Consider the following 20,264-nt stretch of genomic DNA (forward strand, 5'->3'; position numbering starts at 1 on the left):
GCATGAAAATGTCTAAAAATGACAAGACTATTGTTATACACTGCCTGGCCAAAAAAAAAGTCACCACCTGTAACGGCCTCCTTTTAAAGATGAAGCACGACTCGCAGGAGACCACACAAGGGACGCCACGACGAAGTCTCACCAGAAAATGTTCATTTATTTAACGAAGGTTGTCATTTAGACAAAAATAGGGAACCAATTCACTGTGGCATTGTTTCCATAAGCTGCTGCAATGTCACAAGATTTATTTCCGTCCAGTGTTGCATTGATTTTTCACCAAGCTCTTGTATTGATGATGTCGGGCCACTGAGCAAAGCCTTCTCCAGCACATCCCAAAGATGCTCAATGGGGTTAAGGTATGGACTCTGTGGCCAATTGTCATATCTAGGAAGTTGTGTTAAGTTATGTTTAGTTTTGTCTTGTATCTGTTGTCTCGTGACTTCCTGTTTTACTTTGACATCTCTCTTTCCTCTTGTTTCAGATAACTTGCCCTTCCCCTGTGGGTTTCCCGCCAGTCTGATTATCGTCCCCGCCCTGATTGTTTCCACCTGTTCCCCATTACCTTGGGCGGGTGTAAGTGCATATATAGCCTGTGCTTCCCTTTGCCCTGTGCCAGTTCGTCTTGTCATGTCATGCCAGAGAACCCACGCCAGTCCATGCCACATAAATTGTTTGTCAGGCTTTGTGTTTCTTATTTGTGACTTTGTCTTGCTTTTTTGAGCATTCTGAGTTTTTCCTCGTGAAGAGTGATTTTGATTTGGCACTTTGCCCAAACCTTTTGTCTCCTCCCATTATAATTAGTTATTTTTGCCCTTTTGCTTATTTAGTGATTCCACGATAGGGTGATTTTCTGTTGTTACTTTTCCTCCTTGGAGAGTGATTAATGTTTGATACTTTGTGCAATAGGGCCACACGGTGGGGTAGTGGTTAGCACTCTCGCCTTGCAGCGAGAAGACCCGAGTTCGAGCCCCGGTTGGAACAAGGCATGGAGTTTGCATGTTCTCCCCGTGTGTGCGTGGGTTCTCTCCGGGTTCTCCGGCTTCCTCCCACAGTCCAAAAACATGCGATGTGGGGATAGGTAGATTGGACAATCTAAATTGACCATAGGAGTGAGTGTGAGAGTGAATGGTTGTTTGTCTGTCTCTCTGTGTGTGGCCCTGCGATGGACTGGCGAACTGTCCAGGGTATACCCCGCCTATCGCCCGATGTAGCTGAGATTGGCACAGCACCCCCCGCGACCCTCTAGCAGAGGATAAAGCGGTAGATGATGACTGACTGACTGACTTTGTGCAATAAATTGTGATACTTTTTGAAGTTGTCTCTGAGTCGTGCTATTGGGTTCAAATCCTTGTTCGGTCGTGACACCAATCCATGTGTGAAAATGATGTCTCATGCTCCCTGAACCACTCTTTCACAATTTGAACAAAAATGGTTGTTTCCTGTCCACTATTGTGTTAAGATCAGGATCCTCTGGATTTAGCCACAGCAGCATAGATCACAGAATTCTCCTCCTCTGCTTCTGCTTTGGACCTGCAGAGAAAACGATGATATAAATGAAAGTATTAATGCACTGGGCATTGTTCCTGTGTCTACACATGCTAATATTGACATTTGAACTAGATTTGATGTTAAGGTAGAGTACCTCAACTGTTGAGAGATAACTAACATGGAAGTGAAAGGCTTTGTGTTTTGTTTTTGGTTTTCTTGGGTGAAGGCAAAGCACATTCAAATTCAGTGTGGTCTCACAAGGTCAGAGCAAAGTTCCAGATGATTTAATAATGTTGTTGCCTTTAAGACAAACGTCTGTTTGGTGTTTCAGGAGGGCACTATACTCACATTTGAAATGACTTTTAAGGTGGTTTGAGTCAGAGACCCCTGCTTTACAGAGTGAGGATTTAAAACAAAGTAAAACAGGTAATGCATAAAGTTATTGTGAAGTCCTGGCTACAGGTTTAATTTTTCTTGGTCTGGTGAAAAATGTGGTCCTTTCACACCAATTGATGTTGTTTTGTAACGGTCTAAAAGACACTGGCATGAACTAGACTTGACTGAAAGTCACAAATGAAACAAAATATTAGCTGTGCAGTGTTACATGTATGGACAGAGTACATACTTTATGTGAGGTGAAACATTAGTTGCTTTGTGTTTGATGGTCACAGTCGAGTAGATTACTTCAGATTCGTCAGAAGTTGGGGTCTGAAGCGAGAGCAGAGCAGTGAATTCATTAAAAAAATGAAATATGGTGCTGCGTCTTTGCATTTGAACATTTATGCTTTTGAGTTCATCTGTGAATGAGAAGCACGACCCGATCAGCACTTACAAGAGGGGGAGAGGATGGAACTGTGATGTTGGCATAAATGGTGTCGAGCTGATCTTCTCTGACTGATGAGCTCAAGCCATTTACTCTGGAGCCAGACACAGCCTGCAGACAAGGACAGAACAGGAAACAACGTCAGGTTTTCTTTCACAGGAGAATAATGTTTTATTTAATCATTTGAATTATATCACTGATCACATACAGATTACTCATTTCAATTAGTTTACTGTGTGCACTTACGTTTTGCGCTCTTAGTTTCTTCCTGACAAAAGAACACAAATAATTGTTACACATAACACTAGAAATAAGTGCCTCACATGGCCCCCTGGTGGACACTGGGGGATATTGCAGGTAGAAATATCAGCTAAATTATAGTATTAATTCTGCCAAGGAGGGTACTCACGTTACTGCAATTGAGTATGGTCTTTTTGTACTAAATTTGTAATTTTACTTTTTGGTTTTTTTTGGACGTATTGTATTTCACTACATTTTAAATCACATCCATTACAAAGTAAAAACAAATGCTGGCCTGAATTAAAAAAATAAAATAATACACACACCGGAAACTTTGGCAGTGAATGATGAGGACAGGTGATTTGGCACATTACACATTACATTATGTGTTTACATATTTTATTTTGTCAGCGCTTTAATTAGTAAAGATGTGCCTTTAATTAAACAATTCATGCAAGATTTGTGAAATAACTCCAACCTTGTTAAAAAGTAATTAAGTAACTTTTACTCTTAATACATTATAAACAAGCTAATACTTTTTTTTTTTTACTTTTGCTTACTTACGTAAAATGCTATCAAAATAGTGGTGCTTTTACTTGAGTAGAATATTTCATTACTTTTTCCACCTCTGGTTGCTCACTGTGTTTGTTTGTGAGCAGCATAAAATACAGATTTAAATGACATTTAAATGATTGAAATGTGGAAGTAGGTGCTCTCTGAGTACTTTGTTCTTTGTTTTGGGATAGGAAAATGACAAAGTTATACACATTTTAATGATGTACTACATTGTATATATTGTATATATAATTTGAAAACACTACACAGAGCATCTCAGTTATGGCCAAAAGGTATAATGTTATCTGTTTACTTAAATAATGTGTTACATTTTTGCTTATGTACAAATCTGGTCATGGGCAGAACAAAACTCTCAACTGCTCAATCCTGTGGTGTCATATTCTTGAGATGTTTTTCTGTAATAGTGGGAAACACAGCAGCAACATTACACCAAAACGTGTCTCAAAGTCTGCTCATACTCACCAGAACAGAAGAAGAGCTGTCACAAGAGCCACTATAACAATGAGTCCTGCAAGTCCAGCTATGATTAGGTAGGACTGGCTGCCTGAGGAGGAACACACATTTACTGTAAACAGTGGTTCCCAAACTTTTTCTGTTGGGCCCCCCTTTGGAGGAAGAAATTTCCCGGGGGCCCCATGACATTTTTGCTTTTGCCTGCAAAACTTTAGTTAGGACTTAAAAAAAAAATGTCATAATGCTCACATCAGACAGAATGACAACTTGAGGACCAAAATGACGCACCACACGGTCATCATATATCACAGACCAAGTCCACAAAACCACACAGGACTTTGAATTGTATCATTTACAGCTGGTAGTAGATTACATATTTCTGCCAGTACAACTTATCCTTTATTTTATTTTCACAAAGACTTGATGAACTTTTGTAGGATTTTTAGTTTCACAATTATTTTGGATACAGGACCTTTGTTTTCTGATGTTCGTGTGTTGAGTGCAAAAAAGGGCATAAAAGGTCCTGAGGTACCCACACTATATATTTTTGACCACAAGTAGGTTTTTGGGGGCGCTGTTTCCCACTTGGAAACATAACAGTAAGGAGACGTTTTTTTCTTCTGAGTGAGAAGAAGTGGCGGCAGCAGAGAAACAGAAGACAGCGTCTTTTTCACGTTCCTCGACATATTTTAAGAACGTTTTGGACTTTTCAAAGTAAGTGGAGGGCCAGGCAGCCCTAACATTCATGCCTGTTTCCCTGATGTGCCAGGGAAGTTTATCTACTGCCATGCAAAAGTATTTTCCCTGTACAAGACACAGGGCTTGGTCAGGGAGATGACCTTTGACCTGGAGGGAGTTTCAACAGTCTGACTTTTATGAGGCAGAAAACATCAGGTGGGCTGCAGAGAAGAGGAAGTAGATATTTAAATGAATGAGTTGAATTTCACACTGTACACTAATTCAGACAATAATGTATAGACTTTACATGGTATCTGTTTTTATATTTAGAATCCAGTTTTGTTTTCAAAAAAAGTACCTTGCCAACATCACCGTGACTGTATTTACGTGAGAGGGTTATTGTTATTATAAGGTTCAGTTCAATCTTTGCCAAAACCAGCATGTAAAGGCAGTATTATTCATTTTTGCAGCACTCTGATTCACTTTAAATGCTAAATGTACCCCCCTGGAAGTATAAACACACATTGTGTATAAAGTATTATGAACGAAATTCAGAACTTTAAAATTGGGTAAGGTGGGATTCAAACTTAAAATAATGTAATAGTCCTCTTCACCAATCGTGTGGCCCTTTCTGGAAATGTGTTCAAACATTTTGGGAAAAAGTGCGATCTTCTTTTGAGGATAATGACTATAAAAAAGTAACTTTTCTAAAGTGGCACATACCTTGATTCATTGTCTCCACGGTGAGAAGCACCTCAGTTGAGTTGTTCTCCCCCACACTGTTCCTGGCCTGGCAGAAGTACAGTCCAGAGTGAGAAGCCTCCACAGAGTGAAGAGACAGCATCTGTCCTGAGCCCACCTGGAGAATAGAGTTGGAGTTGGCTGAATGTGTCCTCCTCCTGTACCAGGTGTAGTTGTCTGCTGCAGGATTAGCCACACTGCTGCAGGTCAGATTCACACTGCCGCCCTCAGCGACTTGTTGTGGCTCCACTGAACCTGAAACTTTCATGGGCTCATCTGAAGACAAAGGACAGTGTAAACTCAATGAGTAGTCGCTCTCCAACAATGCAGCCTTGTAAAGGCTACTCGATGATTAAATGGGAAAAGGGATGCCGGAAAAAGTAAAAGAGGGAAAAAGAGTAACACGAGAGATATCGATATGCTAATCTTTAGGTTTTTAGAAATACCTACAACTGTCTTGCATCTGAATTTCACATGAACGTAACTTTCCTACAGAAATCACACATTTGCACTGGAACACTGCAGAATTTTGATAGGTTACCTCCAATTTGACGTGCATGACTTGACTGCTCCAAATATATTCATAATTTGATTTGAACATCTCTCTTTCTCTCCTCCATTGTTGTTTAGCTGTGCTGTGCTGTTGGTGCAGGTCAGTGATGACAATGCTCAGCACATGCTTGTAGGCAAAAAGCCCACATTGATTCTGATATGACCGTTCTCACTCATGTTGAGACTTGGTTTCAGGGTTAGGGATTTAGTTGTGATGGTTCAGGTTAGTGTAAGGGGCTAGAGAATGCATTGTGATGACATGGTTTCTAATTTGAGAAGTAACTTTTAAATATTCAGGTTTTGACTGACCTTGTAATGTTGACCTCCTTAAAGAGATAAATGTGCAAATATGACACATGAACATTTTCATCAACACTTCCTCTCCACCCGAGTCTTTCGCAGTCTTGACACATCCTGCTTTAGAAACAGGGAGACTGGGCTATCATCTCAGAGTAACACGTCATCACACTTACACTGGACATCAAGGTGAATCTCAGTCGAATTGACCGTGTCAATGCCCATCCAGCTGATGCTGTTCCTTGCTCGACAGTGGTACAGTCCACTGTGACTGGGCTGCATATCAAAGATGGTGTGGGTCTGTCCTAAACTGACCAACTGTCCGTCCTTGTACAGACTGTATCCTTCGTGTGTCACAGGTGGGTTTGCTTCACAGCTGCAGGAGAAGGTCACTGAACTCCCTCTGATGATGTTTGCTGGTGAACTTATGGACAGTGTCACATTATTGGGAGCATCTGACCACAGAAAAAGTAAACATGAACATACTGACTGAGTAAAAACAGTATACAGTGTAGTGTGATGGCAGATTACTATAGGCATAAAGCAAAGACTAAAGTATACTGTATGCTTATTTTCTCCTCAGAGCAACATGTCATCACACTTACACTGGACATCAAGGTGAATCTCAGTTGATTTGACCGTGTCAATGCCCATCCAGCTGATGCTGTTCCCTGCTTGACAGTGGTACAGTCCACTGTGACTGGGCTGCATATCAATGATGGTGTGGGTCTGTCCTAAACTGACCAACTGTCCTTCCTTGTACAGACTGTATCCTTCGCGTGTCACAGGTGGGTTTGCTTCACAGCTGCAGGAGAAGGTCACTGAACTTCCTCTGACGATGTCTGCTGGTGAACTTATGGACAGTGTCACATTCTTGGGAGCATCTGACCACAGGAAAAGTAAACATGAAAATAATGACTGAGTATAAACAGTATGTAGTGTAGTGTGAGGGCAGATTACTATAGGCATTAAGCAAAGACTAGAGTATATGCTTATTTTCTCCCTTCCTTTGGAGGACAGCAGAGATTAACTGAGATTATTTTAAATAAACCATGTACTAGCACCATGTAAATAAAACACAAAATAAATGTGTGAATTCCGCTGTGGTGAAACTCTTTACAGGTCTTCAGTGAAAGAGGGACTATCCGGTTTGTATGAACTGCATTAAAAAGTACATCTAGTCCTACTTCTCTCTCATCGTGTCATTATTTGTGCGCTGAGTACTTCATCTGAAAACAATAGGCTTTAGTTACAGAGAACATCAGGTCTGATTATGATCATGCTGCTGTTAATACAAACAAATTGTGCTTCACTTTAGCATCCAGGTGTTGTTTTTACTGACTCACTGTCACAAGGACACTCTATGTCAGTGAGGTCTTTTTTTCAATTATTATGGGCTATTTATTGAGAGTTTTGTTCTGTATTCAGGATGTGATCTTCAGAATTTAAATTGAAGCATTGTTAAGGTTGGTAACGTTTGCTTTATGTGATGAAAACAGCCTGTCATTTGAGCTTTGGTGGTTAGTTGCTACTTACAGTGAACATTCAGAGCCACAGAGGCAGATCTGGCGTTCTCTTGTCCATAGACGGCACACTGGTACGTCCCAGCATCCTCTCTTCTGGCCCAGAACTCTGGTTCTGACACTCTTTGTCCATCTCTGAACCAGACGATGCCTGGAATTGAAGGGCAGCCTGACTCGCAGTTCAGTCGGACATTATCTCCTTCTGACACAGTGGTCGGCCACACGACGGCGGTCAACTCTGGTCCAGGGTCAGAAACACATTCATCTTTACTAAAAACCGTATTAAGTCGTGAAAATAATGACCTATAATAATGTCCATTGTTTTGTCATTACCTCGCACAGTCAAATAAGCGGAGTATCTACTTCTCCATGTGTCGCGCGTTGTCACAAAACTGAAATAGTACCATCCTTCATCCATGGGTCGGACGTTATTGATCTTCAGGTCACAGTCGTCACGTTTGTTGCCCACATATTTAAAGTCTGGAGGTGAAGGCAGATCAGAGAGGGGAACCCGCTGACTGGCTACAGACCATTTTAACCACTGCACCTCGGTGACAGTATGACCAGAAGGGTAGTCATAGTCACACTTTATAACTACTGATGTGCCCTTCAAAGCACACTGACTCTCTAAGGTCACCCTCCAATCTCCACTCCAAACACCTTTGGGCAAAAACAATAAAACATTTGTTGTATACATATTGATATAATATATAATAAGTGTCAATCATTATTCTTTTACCTGGCGCAAGAACAAGAATCATCAGAATGAAATATCCCATCATTGACCTGAGCCTATAACAAGTTGATTACTAAAAAGTCACTGGCAGTAAAATATCAAGAATGTATCTGTACTCACCAGCTACAGCAAACTGACTGACTAAAGACTTAACCAGAGAGTAACTGTGTGAAATGAAAAGCAGAAGTGGGATGATTTCTTGACTCAAAGTGCTGATTGCATAAGGTTGGATGTTCTCTAAACCTAAACCATACACAAACGTTAGATATGTTGGGTGTGCACGGGTAAACTCCACACTCTCGAGACACAACAGGCGGCACAGAACAATACAGTGTTTGTTCAGTAAATGAAAATAACATGTGCTCAGGACATCATTTTATTCTCAGTTTCACCCTCTATGTAAAATGTCACAGAGTCTCTGTGGGACGCGTTATTTTAGACTTTAGAATTTATGAAAGTATGAAAGACATCATATGTAATATTTCTTCATGAAAATGTCTAAAAATGACAAGACTATTGTTATACACTACCTGGCCAAAAAAAAAGTCGCCACCTGTTACGGCCTCCTTTTAAAGATGAAGCATGGCTCGCAGGAGACCACACAAGGGACGCCACGACGAAGTCTCACCAGAAAATTTTCATTTATTTAACGAAGGTTGTCATTTAGACAAAAATAGGGAACCAAGGAGGTCCCGGCAAAAAGGGTCACATCATTGGACCGCCTTTAGCTTTGATTACGGCACTCATTCACTGTGGCATTGTTTCCATAAGCTGCTGCAATGTCACAAGATTTATTTCCGTCCAGTGTTGCATTGATTTTTCACCAAGCTCTTGTATTGATGATGTCGGGCCACTGAGCAAAGCCTTCTCCAGCACATCCCAAAGATGCTCAATGGGGTTAAGGTATGGACTCTGTGGCCAATTGTCATATCTAGGAAGTTGTGTTAAGTTATATTTAGTTTTGTCTTGTATCTGTGGTCTCGTGACTTCCTGTTTTACTTTGACATCTCTCTTTCCTCTTGTTTCAGATAACTTGCCCTTCCCCTGTGGGTGTCCCGCCAGTCTGATTATCGTCCCCGCCCTGATTGTTTCCACCTGTTCCCCATTACCTTGGGCGGGTGTGAGTGCATATATAGCCAATGCCACGTAAATTGTTTGTCAGGATTTTTATTTCTTATGTGCGACTTTGTCTTGCTTTTTTGAGCCTTCTGAGTTTTTCCCTGTGAAGAGTGACACTTTGCCCAAACCTTTTGTCTCCTCCCATTATAATTTGTTATTTTTGCCCTTTTGCTTATTTAGTGATTCCTCGATAGAGTGATTTTCTGTTGTTACTTTTCCTCCTTGGAGAGTGATTATTGTTTGATACTTTGTGCAATAAATTGTGATACTTTTTGAAGTTGTCTCTGAGTCGTGCTATTGGGTTCAAATCCTTGTTCGGTCGTGACACCAATCCATGTGTGAAAATGATGTCTCATGCTCCCTGAACCACTCTTTCACAATTTGAACAAAAATGGTTGTTTCCTGTCCACTATTGTGTTAAGATCAGGATCCTCTGGATTTAGCCACAGCAGCATAGATCACAGAATTCTCCTCCTCTGCTTCTGCTTTGGACCTGCAGAGAAAACGATGATATAAATGAAAGTATTAATGCACTGGGCATTGTTCCTGTGTCTACACATGCTAATATTGACATTTGAACTAGATTTGATGTTAAGGTAGAGTACCTCAACTGTTGAGAGATAACTAACATGGAAGTGAAAGGCTTTGTGTTTTGTTTTTGGTTTTCTTGGGTGAAGGCAAAGCACATTCAAATTTAGTGCAGTCACATACAAGGTCAGAGCAAAGTTCCAGATGATTTAATAATGTTGTTGCTTTTAAGACAAACGTCTGTTTGGTGTTTCAGGAGGGCACTATACTCACATTTGAACTGACTTTTAACGTGGTTTGAGTCAGAGACCCCTGCTTTACAGAGTGAGCATTTAAAACAAAGTAAAACAGGTAATACATAAAGTTATTGTGAAGTCCTGGCTACAGGTTTAATTTTTCTTGGTCTGGTGAAAAATGTGGTCCTTTCACACCAATTCATGTTGTTTTGTAACGGTCTAAAAGACACTGGCATGAACTAGACTTGACTGAAAGTCACAAATGAAACAAAATATTAGCTGTGCAGTTACATGTATGGACAGAGAACATACTTAATGTGAGGTGTAACATTAGTTGCTTTGTGTTTGATGGTCACAGTCGAGTAGATCACGTCAGCTTCGTCAGAACTTGGGGTCTGAAGCGAGAGCAGAGCAGTGAATTCATTAAAAAAATGAAATATGGTGCTGCGTCTTTGCATTTGAACATTTATGCTTTTGAGTTCATTTGTGAATGAGAAGCACGACCCAATCAGCACTTACAAGAGGGGGAGCGGATGGAACTGTGATGTTGGCATAAATGGTGTCGAGCTGATCTTCTCTGACTGAAGAGCTCAAGCCATTTACTCTGGAGCCAGACACAGCCTGCAGACAAGGACAGAACAGGAAACAACGTCAGGTTTTCTTTCACAGGTGAATAATGTTTTATTTAATCATTTGAATTATATCACTGATCACATACAGATTACTCATTTCAATTAGTTTACTGTGTGCACTTACGTTTTGCGCTCTTAGTTTCTTCCTGACAAAAGAACACAAATAATTGTTACACATAACACTAGAAATAAGTGCCTTACATGGCCCCCTGGTGGACACTGGGGGATATGGCAGGTAGAACTATAAGCTAAATTATAGTATTAATTCTGCCAAGGAGGGTACTCACGTTACTGCAATTGAGTATGGTCTTTTTGTACTAAATTTGTAATTTTACTTTTTTGTTTTTTTTGGACGTACTGTATTTCACTACATTTTAAATCACATCCATTACAAAGTAAAAACAAATGTTGGCCTGAATTAAAAAAATAAAATAATGCACACACCGGAAACTTTGGCAGTGAATGATGAGGACAGGTGATTTGGCACATTACACATTATATTATGTGTTTACATATTTTATTTTGTCAGCGCTTTAATTAGTAAAGATGTGCCTTTAATTAAACAATTCATGCAAGATTTGTGAAATAACTCCAACCTTGTTAAAAAGTAATTAAGTAACTTTTACTCTGAGTACATTATAAACAAGCTACTACTTTTTTTTTACTTTTGCTTACTTACGTAAAATGCTATCAAAAATAGTGGTGCTTTTACTTGAGTAGAATATTTCATTACTTTTTCCACCTCTGGTTTCTCACTGTGTTTGTTTGTGAGCAGCATAAAATACAGATTTAAATGACATTTAAATGATTGAAATGTGGAAGTAGGTGCTCTCTGAGTACTTTGTTCTTTGTTTTAGGATAGGAAAATGACAAAGTTATACACATTTTAATGATGTACTACATTGTATATATTGTATATATAATTTGAAAACACTACACAGAGCATCTCAGTTATGGCCAAAAGGTATAATGTTATCGGTTTACTTAAATTTTGTGTTACATTTTTGCTTATGTACAAATCTGGTCATGGGCAGAACAAAACTCTCAACTGCTCAATCCTGTGGTGTCATATTCTTGAGACGTTTTTCTGTAATAGTGGGAAACACAGCAGCAACATGACACTAAAACATTGTTTTTCTATAAGAAGCACATCATATACTTTAAACAGATGTAGAGACAACACTAGTAAATGTGTGTCTCAAAGTCTGCCCATACTCACCAGAACAGAAGAAGAGCTGTCACAAGAGCCACCATAACAATGAGTCCCGCTATGATTAGGTGGGACTGGCTGCCTGAGGAGGAACACACATTTAAAGATGTTGGTCCTGTCGGAAATTCGTCAGGTGTCATAATGCTCACATCAGACAGAATGACAACTTGAGGACAAAAATGACGCACCACACGGTCATCATATATCACAGACCAAGTCCACAAAACCACACAGGACTTTGAATTGTATCATTTACAGCTGGTAGTAGATTACATATTTCTGCCAGTACAACTTATCCTTTATTTTATTTTCACAAAGACTTGATGAACTTTTGTAGGATTTTTAGTTTCACAATTATTTTGGATACAGGACCTTTGCTTTCTGGTGTTCGTGTGTTGAGTGCAAAAAAGGGCATAAAAGGTCCTGAGATACCACTACGGATGTAATATATTTTTGACCACAAGTAGGTTTTTGGGGGCGCTGTTTCCCACTTGACATAACAGTAAGGAGACGTTTTTTTCTTCTGAGTGAGAAGAAGTGGCGGCACAGCAGCAGCAGCAGAGAAACAGAAGACAGCGTCTTTTTCACGTTCCTCGACATATTTTAAGAACGTTTTGAACTTTTCAAAGTAAGTGGAGGGCCAGGCAGCCCTAACATTCATGCCTGTTTCCCTGATGTGCCAGGGAAGTATATCTACTGCCATGCAAAAGTGTTTTCCCTGTACAAGACACAGGGCTTGGTCAGGGAGATGACCTTTGACCTGGAGGGAGTTTCAACAGTCTGACTTTTATGAGGCAGAAAACATCAGGTGGGCTGCAGAGAAGAGGAAGTAGATATTTAAATGAATGAGTTGAATGTCACACTGTACACTAATTCAGACAATAATGTATAGACTTTATGTTTGTAGTAGTATTTACTGTGTATTTCTACCTTATCTTTTTTGACATGGTATCTGTTTTTATATTTATAATTCAGTTTTGTTTTCCAAAAAAGTACCTTGCCAACATCACCGTGACTGTATTTACGTGAGAGGGTTATTGTTATTATAAGGTTCAGTTCAATCTTTGCCAAAACCAGCATGTAAAGGCAGTATTATTCATTTTTGTAGAACTCTGGTTCACTTTAAATGCTAAATGTAACCCCCTGGAAGTATAAACACACATTGTGTATAAAGTATTATGAACGAAATTCAGAACTTTAAAATTGGATAAGGTGGGATTCAAACTTAAAATAATGAAATAGTCCTCTACACCAATCGTGTGGCCCTTTCTGGAAATGTGTTCAAACATTTTGGGAAAAAGTGCGATCTTCTTTTGAGGATAATGACTATAAAAAAGTAACTTTTCTAAAGTGGCACATACCTTGATTCATTGTCTCCACGGTGAGAAGCACCTCAGTTGAGTTGTTCTCCCCCACACTGTTCCTGGCCTGGCAGAAGTACAGTCCAGAGTGAGAAGCCTCCACAGAGTGAAGAGACAGCATCTGTCCTGAGCCCACCTGGAGAATAGAGTTGGAGTTGGCTGAATGTGTCCTCCTCCTGTACCAGGTGTAGTTGTCTGCTGCAGGATTAGCCACACTGCTGCAGGTCAGATTCACACTGCCGCCCTCAGCGACTTGTTGTGGCTCCACTGAACCTGAAACTTTCATGGGCTCATCTGAAGACAAAGGACAGTGTAAACTCAATGAGTAGTCGCTCTCCAACAAGGCTGCATTGTTGACAATACCTACAACTGTCTTGCATCTGAATTTCACATGAACGTAACTTTCCTACAGAAATTCACACATTTGCACTGGAACACTGCAGAATTTTGATAGGTTTCCTCCAATTTGACGTGCATGACTTGACTGCTCCAAATATATTCATAATTTGATTTGAACATCTCTCTTGTGACTGCTATCACTTCTCTCCTCCATTGTTGTTTAGCTGTGCTGTGCCGTTGGTGCAGGTCAGTGATGACAATGCTCAGCACATGCTTGTAGGCAAAAAGCCCGCTTCTCACTCATGTTGAGACTTGGTTTCAGGGTTAGGGATTTAGTTGTGATGGTTCAGGTTAGTGTAAGGGGCTAGAGAATGCATTGTGATGACATGGTTTCTAATTTGAGAAGTAACTTTTAAATATTCAGGTTTTGACTGACCTTGTAATGTTGACCTCCTTAAAGAGATAAATGTGCAAATATGACACATGAACATTTTCATCAACACTTCCTCTCCACCCGAGTCTTTCGCAGTCTTGACACATCCTGCTTTAGAAACAGGGAGACTGGGCTATCATCTCAGATTAACACGTCATCACACTTACGCTGGACATCAAGGTGAATCTCAGTCGATTTGACCGTGTCAATGCCCATCCAGCTGATGCTGTTCCTTGCTCGACAGTGGTACAGTCCACTGTGACTGGGCTGCATATCAAAGATGGTGTGGGTCTGTCCTAAACTGACCAACTGTCCGTCCTTATACAGACTGTATCCTTCGCGTGTCACAGGTGGGTTTGCTTCACAGCTGCAAGAGAAGGTCACTGAACTCCCTCTGATGATGTTTGCTGGTGAACTTATGGACAGTGTCACTTTCTTGGGAGCATCTGACCACAGAAAAAGTAAACATGAACATACTGACTGAGTAAAAACAGTATACAGTGTAGTGTGATGGCAGATTATTATAGGCATAAAGCGAAGACTAAAGTATACTGTATGCTTATTTTCTCCTCAGAGCAACACGTCATCACACTTACACTGGACATCAAGGTGAATCTCAGTTGATTTGACCATGTAAATGCCCATCCAGCTGATGTTGTTCCTTGCTTGACAGTGGTACAGTCCACTGTGACTGGGCTGCATATCAATGATGGTGTGGGTCTGTCCTAAACTGACCCACTGTCCGTCCTTGTACAGACTGTATCCTTTGTGTGTCACAGGTGGGTTTGCTTCACAGCTGCAGGAGAAGGTCACTGAACTTCCTCTGACGATGTCTGCTGGTGAACTTATGGACAGTGTCACATTCTTGGGAGCATCTGACCACAGGAAAAGTAAACATGAAAATAATGACTGAGTATAATAGTATGTAGTGTAGTGTGAGAGCAGATTACTATAGGCATTAAGCAAAGACTAGAGTATATGCTTATTTTCTCCCTTCCTTTGGAGGACAGCAGAGATTAACTGAGATTATTTTTAATAAGCCATGTACTAGCACCATGTCAATTAAAACACAAAATAAATGTGTGAATTCCGCTGTGGTGAAACTCTTCACAGGTCTTCAGTGAAAGAGGGACTATCCGGTTTGTATGAACTGCATTAAAAAGTAAATCTAGTCCTACTTCTCTCTCATCGTGTCATTATTTGTGTGCTGAGTACTTCATCTGACAACAATAGGCTCTAGTTACAGAGAACATCAGGTCTGATTATGATCATGCTGCTGTTAATACAAACAAATTGTGCTTCACTTTAGCATCCAGGTGTTGTTTTTACTGACTCTTTGTCACAAGGACACTCTATGTCAGTGAGGTCTTTTTTTCAATTATTATGGGCTATTTATTGAGAGTTTTGTTCTGTATTCAGGATGTGATCTTCAGAATTTAAATTGAAGCATTGTTAAGGTTGGTAACGTTTGCTTTATGTGATGAAAACAGCCTGTCATTTGAGCTTTGGTGGTTAGTTGCTACTTACAGTGAACATTCAGAGCCACAGAGGCAGATCTGGCGTTCTCTTGTCCATAGACGGCACACTGGTACGTCCCAGCATCCTCTCTTCTGGCCCAGAACTCTGGTTCTGACACTCTTTGTCCATCTCTGAACCAGACAATGCCTATACGTGAAGGGCAGCCTGACTCGCAGATCAGTCGGACATTATATCCTTCTGACACAGTGGTCGGCTTCACGATGGCGGTCAACTCTGGTCCAGGGTCAGAAACACATTCATCTTTACTAAAAACTGTATTAAGTCGTGAAAATAATGACCTATAATAATGTACATTGTTTTGTCATTACCTCGCACAGTCAAATAAGCTGGGTATCTACTACTCCATGTGTCGCGCGTTGTCACAAAACTGAAATAGTACCGTCCTTCATCCATGGGTCGGACGTTATTGATCTTCAGGTCACAGTCGCCACGTATGTTGCCCACATATTCAAAGTCTGGAGGTGAAGGTAGATCAGAGAGGGGAACTGGCTTCAGCTGACTGGCTACAGACCGTTTTAACCAGTGCACCTCGGTGACAGTATAACCAAAAGGGTAATAGTCACACTTTATAACTACTGATGTGCCCTTTAAAGCACACTGACTCTCTAAGGACAGCCACCAATCTCCACTCCAAACACCTTTGGGCAAAAACAATAAAAGATTTGTTGATTATATCTTGCATTAACATATACATATTGATATAATATATAATAAGTGTCAATCAGTATTCTTTTACCTGGCGCAAGAACAAGAATCATCAGAATGAAATATCCCATCATTGACCTGAGCCTATAACAAGTTGATTACTATAAAGTCACTGGCAGTAAAATATCAAGAATGTGTCTGTACTCACCAGCTACAGCAAACTGACTCACTAAAGACTTAACCAGAGAGTAACTGTGTGAAATGAAAAGCAGAAGTGGGATGGTTTCTTGACTCAAAGTGCTGGTAACATGAGGTTAGATGTTCTCCAAACCTAAACCAGACTCCAGACTCTTGAGACACAACAGGCAGCACAGAAATATATATGTATGTACATATATATTTATATACATGTATATGTATATATAAATACATATATGTAATATTTCTGCATGAAAATGTCTAAAATGACAAGAGTAATGATAAACAGTGGATTTTGCACGGAAGCTCAGCTTCTCTCGGAGTCAGTGGAGAAGTGGGCGGGGCGGACGCTGTGATCTGCATAACGATTGGAGGAACTGTCTAAAAGTTTCTGGTTGATAGTGTAAAAGACGGATGGATGAAGTTTTACTGGGCTTTGTATACCTTCCATTGAAGGCGTGTCATTTTGTGTGCCAAGTATCTCTGCAGCTTTGAGTACTGTTTATGTTCTTTGGAGAAACAGTGGCATTTGGTGACAGGAAGCTTATTTCCTGTAACTGTAATTTAACCCTCACTCCATGTTCAACCCTCTTGTTAAATCTTTTTGCTTTGTGTCTTTATTTGTGAGGCCAACATGGCAAAGGTGTGGCACAGACGTTTCTGGTGAGTTGCAACATGTAACCAGTGATGAAACACAACTGTTAGTTAAGTACCAGGCTACTGCTCATCATTTCAACAGATTATACAACATTTGATGTCTAGCAGTGGTCAAAATACAACATAATAATAAAAAATGATGATTAAATATGTATTTCTCTTATTGGCAAATAACCTATGGGAACATTTCCACTATTACCACACATCCACGTGAGAGGAACATGATAATGACAGAATTATTACAACGAACATTTCATTTTAGTTCAAGACTGTGTTACGACAGACATTTTATTTATTGTGTGGTTATATTTATTTTTTGATGGTGTTACTGTTGCAACGGTTTGCTAAGATGATCATTTAGGAAACTCTCAGCTGTGTAAAAATAAAACTTGAAGTTATGGCACTGCCTTGAGTGTTTGTCCTCAGCATCTAACATGATTTATTTTTGGTTTCTGTTCAGTTTCTTTAAAAAAAACTAAAAACTAAAAAAACACACAGTCTTGTTTCTTTTTTTTGTGACTTCCTCAATATGGATTATTTACTGCCTATTTATTAAAACAAACCTGTTATGATGACTGTTACACGCAACATCTGCTCTCAGAGGAAAGTCAAAACTAAATTTTTATAAAATGCAGAAAAAGATCTGTCTGAGTGTATTTTTTACTTTAATTGAACCACAATTTCTTTTTTATATTCTCTGCCTGCGTGTTGTATGTAGTGACAAAGACTATCCTTTTTTTTTCTTGGTTTGCTTAAAAGCTTTATTTCTCTGATTGTGTTTCAATTAAACAATTGTTGTAGATGTCAGCTTTTCCCTGTGATCACATTTACTTTCTCACAGTCACATCTGTACTTTCCTCATTTGGTCACAGGTCACGGAAAACAGTGTCTCAGTGTTTCCTGTGAATATGCAAATGCTTTTGTGCATTCATGCAACTGTTTCGTTTCTGTATACTTGTCTGCTGTTTGCTTCATGTTCTCTGATGAATAATAGTATATAGAATATAGCACTATACTGTACTATACTATACTATATTTAGTTTTAAAAGTAAAAAGAAAAACCTACATTCACATGAAAGTATATGGGGATGTAGGTTATTTGAAGGTTATGGCAGGAAGAAATTATTACATTTCAGTGGTGATATGTCCTTACTGTAGTGTAGTGTATTGTCAATGAGCGTCTGTGCTCTCTGAGTGCTTTCCCCCCCTGGTGTATGATGTTAAACAGTCTTGTCTATTTACTGTATTTTATTGCAATGACAGTGAGTCGGTCAGTCAGTCAGTCATCATCTACCGCTTTATCCTCCACCAGAGGGTCGCGGGGCTGCTGTGCCAATCTCAATCCCTATCGGGCGATAGGCGGGGTACACCCTGGACAGTTCGCCAGTCTATCGCAGGGCCACACACAGATAGAGACAAACAACCATTGACTCTCACACTCACTCCTATGGTCAATTTAGAGTGTCCAATTTACCTAATCCCCACATTGCATGTTTTTGGACTGTGGGAGGAAGCCGGAGAACCCGGAGAGAACCCACGCACACACGGGGAGAACATGCAAACTCCATGCAGAAAGGCCCTTGTTCCAACCGGGGCTCGAACCCGGGTCTTCTCGCTGCAGAGAGTGCTAACCACTACACCACCGTGTGACCCCCAATGACAGTGAATGTTACAGTAATAAAAAGTGCGTATGTATTAGTATTTAGTACTTATTGAAAGACACACAGAACTATATTTAAAATGTAAATGTAAATCTGGGCAAGTCTCTTGCTATCGATAACCCACAGTTACTTAGTACAGTTGAAAATGAATATATGCCACACCTGACGGATTATGAGCCATTAATGTTGTAGACTGTTAGATTGACAACATGACTTAACAGTCTGACTGTCATCTACATCAGGGTTTCCACCTGATTCAAATAAATAGGTCGTTATCAGGCCTCTGCAGTGCTTGCTGATTATCTGACCGTTTGAATCAGGTGTGCTGGAGCAGAGAAAACATCTAAAACACACAGGACAGTGGGTCCCCAGGAACAGGATTACGACAAGTGATGATTATTGTCTTAGTGATCCAGTAAAAGTGTTGCGGCACATACTCAATACTGCTTTGCAGATATTAAGTAGCAGTGCCGGCCCTGAGTAATTTGGTGCCCTAGGCAAGATTTTAGCTGGCGCCCCCTTGCATCGCAGCAGTCAATTTCACAATCAACTTTCAAACAATCACACAGAAACTGCATGTGTGTATTCAAGATTTTATTTCTAATTTCTATTTTAAAAGTTCATCTGAAGAGAGAAGAGAAGTATATGTGACGACTGCATGTTACATTTTAATAAAAAAACAGATGCTTGGTGTGCTATACATGAGACTAATATAGACTAATAATGAAAATGTGATGAGATTCATTCAACTTTATTGTCATTGCAATGCAATTCAGTCTAACCAGAGTGCAAAAACCAGTAAAGTGCAGTGAAATGAATATATATGTATATATAGCCTATGAATGATATGGGAAAGCTAAGGTATGAAATATTAACAGTAATACACTTTAACACTGATGTAAACTTTAACAAACATAAACTGTGACACATAAAACCAAAGGCTTACAACCACCCTATTACAAAGGGGATGGACAACTAAAAGCATTTTAACTGACATACAAGCAGGAAAGACACCTGCAAAATAACACCTAAACAGGCCTAACGTTAAGTTTCCAAACGTCCCTGATGAATTTAAGGTGGAGTAACATTAACACACGTCGACTCAGCTATTTATTGATTATTAAACAATGTTGCTATCGTCCGAAGTAAGCTAGCAAGCTAACACTCTGCTCCAACAACGGTAACTACGATGCATTAAACTATTCATTTCATGCACTTCATCACATTGACATTACTGTACCTCAATCTTTTTCACGTTTTTCTTCCTCCTCTTTCCTTCTTTTCCTTCCTTGGGCGCCGGATGGCTTCAGTCTTTTGGACATAATTCCGATACAGTGTCATTAATCTTTTTCTTCGTCTCTGGGTCACGGACCGTTCAGATTCTGGCAGCTGGCCTCTTGACCCCGCCCCCCTCACAGAGGGCAGGTACAGAACAACGGCTCGTTGCACCCAGAAAAAAGGCTTCTGCATTATTTAATAGTCTTTGCTATGACCTTATGTTGCTGTGGGCTTATATAATATTTCGAAATAATAGTAATAATGGTACTGGTAAAAAAAAAAAAAAAAAAAAAGTAGTATTTATAATTAAGAAAAAATTAT

At 39.9% G+C, this 20,264-nt stretch overlaps 2 protein-coding genes across 4 annotated transcripts; both read right to left on the reverse strand.

Moving 5' to 3' along the window:
- Positions 1 to 138: 138 nt before the first annotated feature.
- Positions 139 to 8,321, reverse strand: LOC131470826 (B-cell receptor CD22-like). 2 transcript variants are annotated; one of them, XM_058646835.1, is made up of 12 exons: positions 8,111 to 8,321; positions 7,705 to 8,031; positions 7,385 to 7,609; positions 6,454 to 6,732; positions 6,025 to 6,303; positions 5,118 to 5,275; positions 4,982 to 5,048; positions 3,590 to 3,671; positions 2,558 to 2,579; positions 2,321 to 2,422; positions 2,114 to 2,196; positions 139 to 1,530 (listed from the first exon to the last, which is right to left on the reverse strand). In XM_058646835.1, exons 1-12 carry the CDS (start codon positions 8,151 to 8,153, stop codon positions 1,461 to 1,463), a joined length of 1,737 nt encoding a protein of 578 aa, XP_058502818.1. In that variant the 5' UTR covers positions 8,154 to 8,321; the 3' UTR covers positions 139 to 1,460. The 2 variants fall into 2 exon arrangements, with proteins under 2 accessions (XP_058502818.1, XP_058502817.1); XM_058646834.1 differs by having other exon boundaries at positions 4,982 to 5,275.
- Positions 8,322 to 8,535: 214 nt separating this feature from the next.
- LOC131470815 (B-cell receptor CD22-like) lies at positions 8,536 to 20,173 on the reverse strand. 2 transcript variants are annotated; one of them, XM_058646817.1, is made up of 11 exons: positions 19,906 to 20,173; positions 15,813 to 15,959; positions 15,493 to 15,717; positions 14,562 to 14,840; positions 14,133 to 14,411; positions 13,194 to 13,487; positions 11,842 to 11,914; positions 10,747 to 10,768; positions 10,510 to 10,611; positions 10,303 to 10,385; positions 8,536 to 9,719 (listed from the first exon to the last, which is right to left on the reverse strand). In XM_058646817.1, the coding sequence occupies exons 2-11, from the start codon at positions 15,895 to 15,897 to the stop codon at positions 9,650 to 9,652; spliced, it is 1,512 nt and encodes a 503-aa protein (XP_058502800.1). In that variant the 5' UTR covers positions 15,898 to 15,959; positions 19,906 to 20,173; the 3' UTR covers positions 8,536 to 9,649. The 2 variants fall into 2 exon arrangements, with proteins under 2 accessions (XP_058502800.1, XP_058502799.1); XM_058646816.1 differs by lacking the exon at positions 19,906 to 20,173 and adding an exon at positions 16,241 to 16,334 and having other exon boundaries at positions 15,813 to 16,142.
- Positions 20,174 to 20,264: the final 91 nt, after the last annotated feature.

Source organism: Solea solea, chromosome 13 (assembly GCF_958295425.1).
Source record: "Solea solea chromosome 13, fSolSol10.1, whole genome shotgun sequence".
Lineage (NCBI taxonomy): Eukaryota > Metazoa > Chordata > Actinopteri > Pleuronectiformes > Soleidae > Solea > Solea solea.

What these genes read in the sequence shown, in the direction of transcription:
- LOC131470826 (XM_058646834.1), bottom strand. Translation starts at nt 8,153, where the DNA reads ATGATGGGATATTTCATTCTGATGATTCTTGTTCTTGCGCCAG. An exon ending in TTCCATCCTCTCCCCCTCTT is followed by an intron (nt 2,197 to 2,320) that starts GTAAGTGCTGAT and finishes CTCTCGCTTCAG; the next exon opens with ACCCCAACTTCTGACGAATC. An exon ending in AATGTTTCACCTCACATAAA is followed by an intron (nt 1,531 to 2,113) that starts GTATGTACTCTG and finishes TTTTCTCTGCAG; the next exon opens with GTCCAAAGCAGAAGCAGAGG.
- LOC131470815 (XM_058646816.1), bottom strand. Translation starts at nt 16,283, where the DNA reads ATGATGGGATATTTCATTCTGATGATTCTTGTTCTTGCGCCAG. An exon ending in GATTCACCTTGATGTCCAGT is followed by an intron (nt 14,412 to 14,561) that starts GTAAGTGTGATG and finishes TTCTGTGGTCAG; the next exon opens with ATGCTCCCAAGAAAGTGACA. An exon ending in AATGTTACACCTCACATTAA is followed by an intron (nt 9,720 to 10,302) that starts GTATGTTCTCTG and finishes TTTTCTCTGCAG; the next exon opens with GTCCAAAGCAGAAGCAGAGG.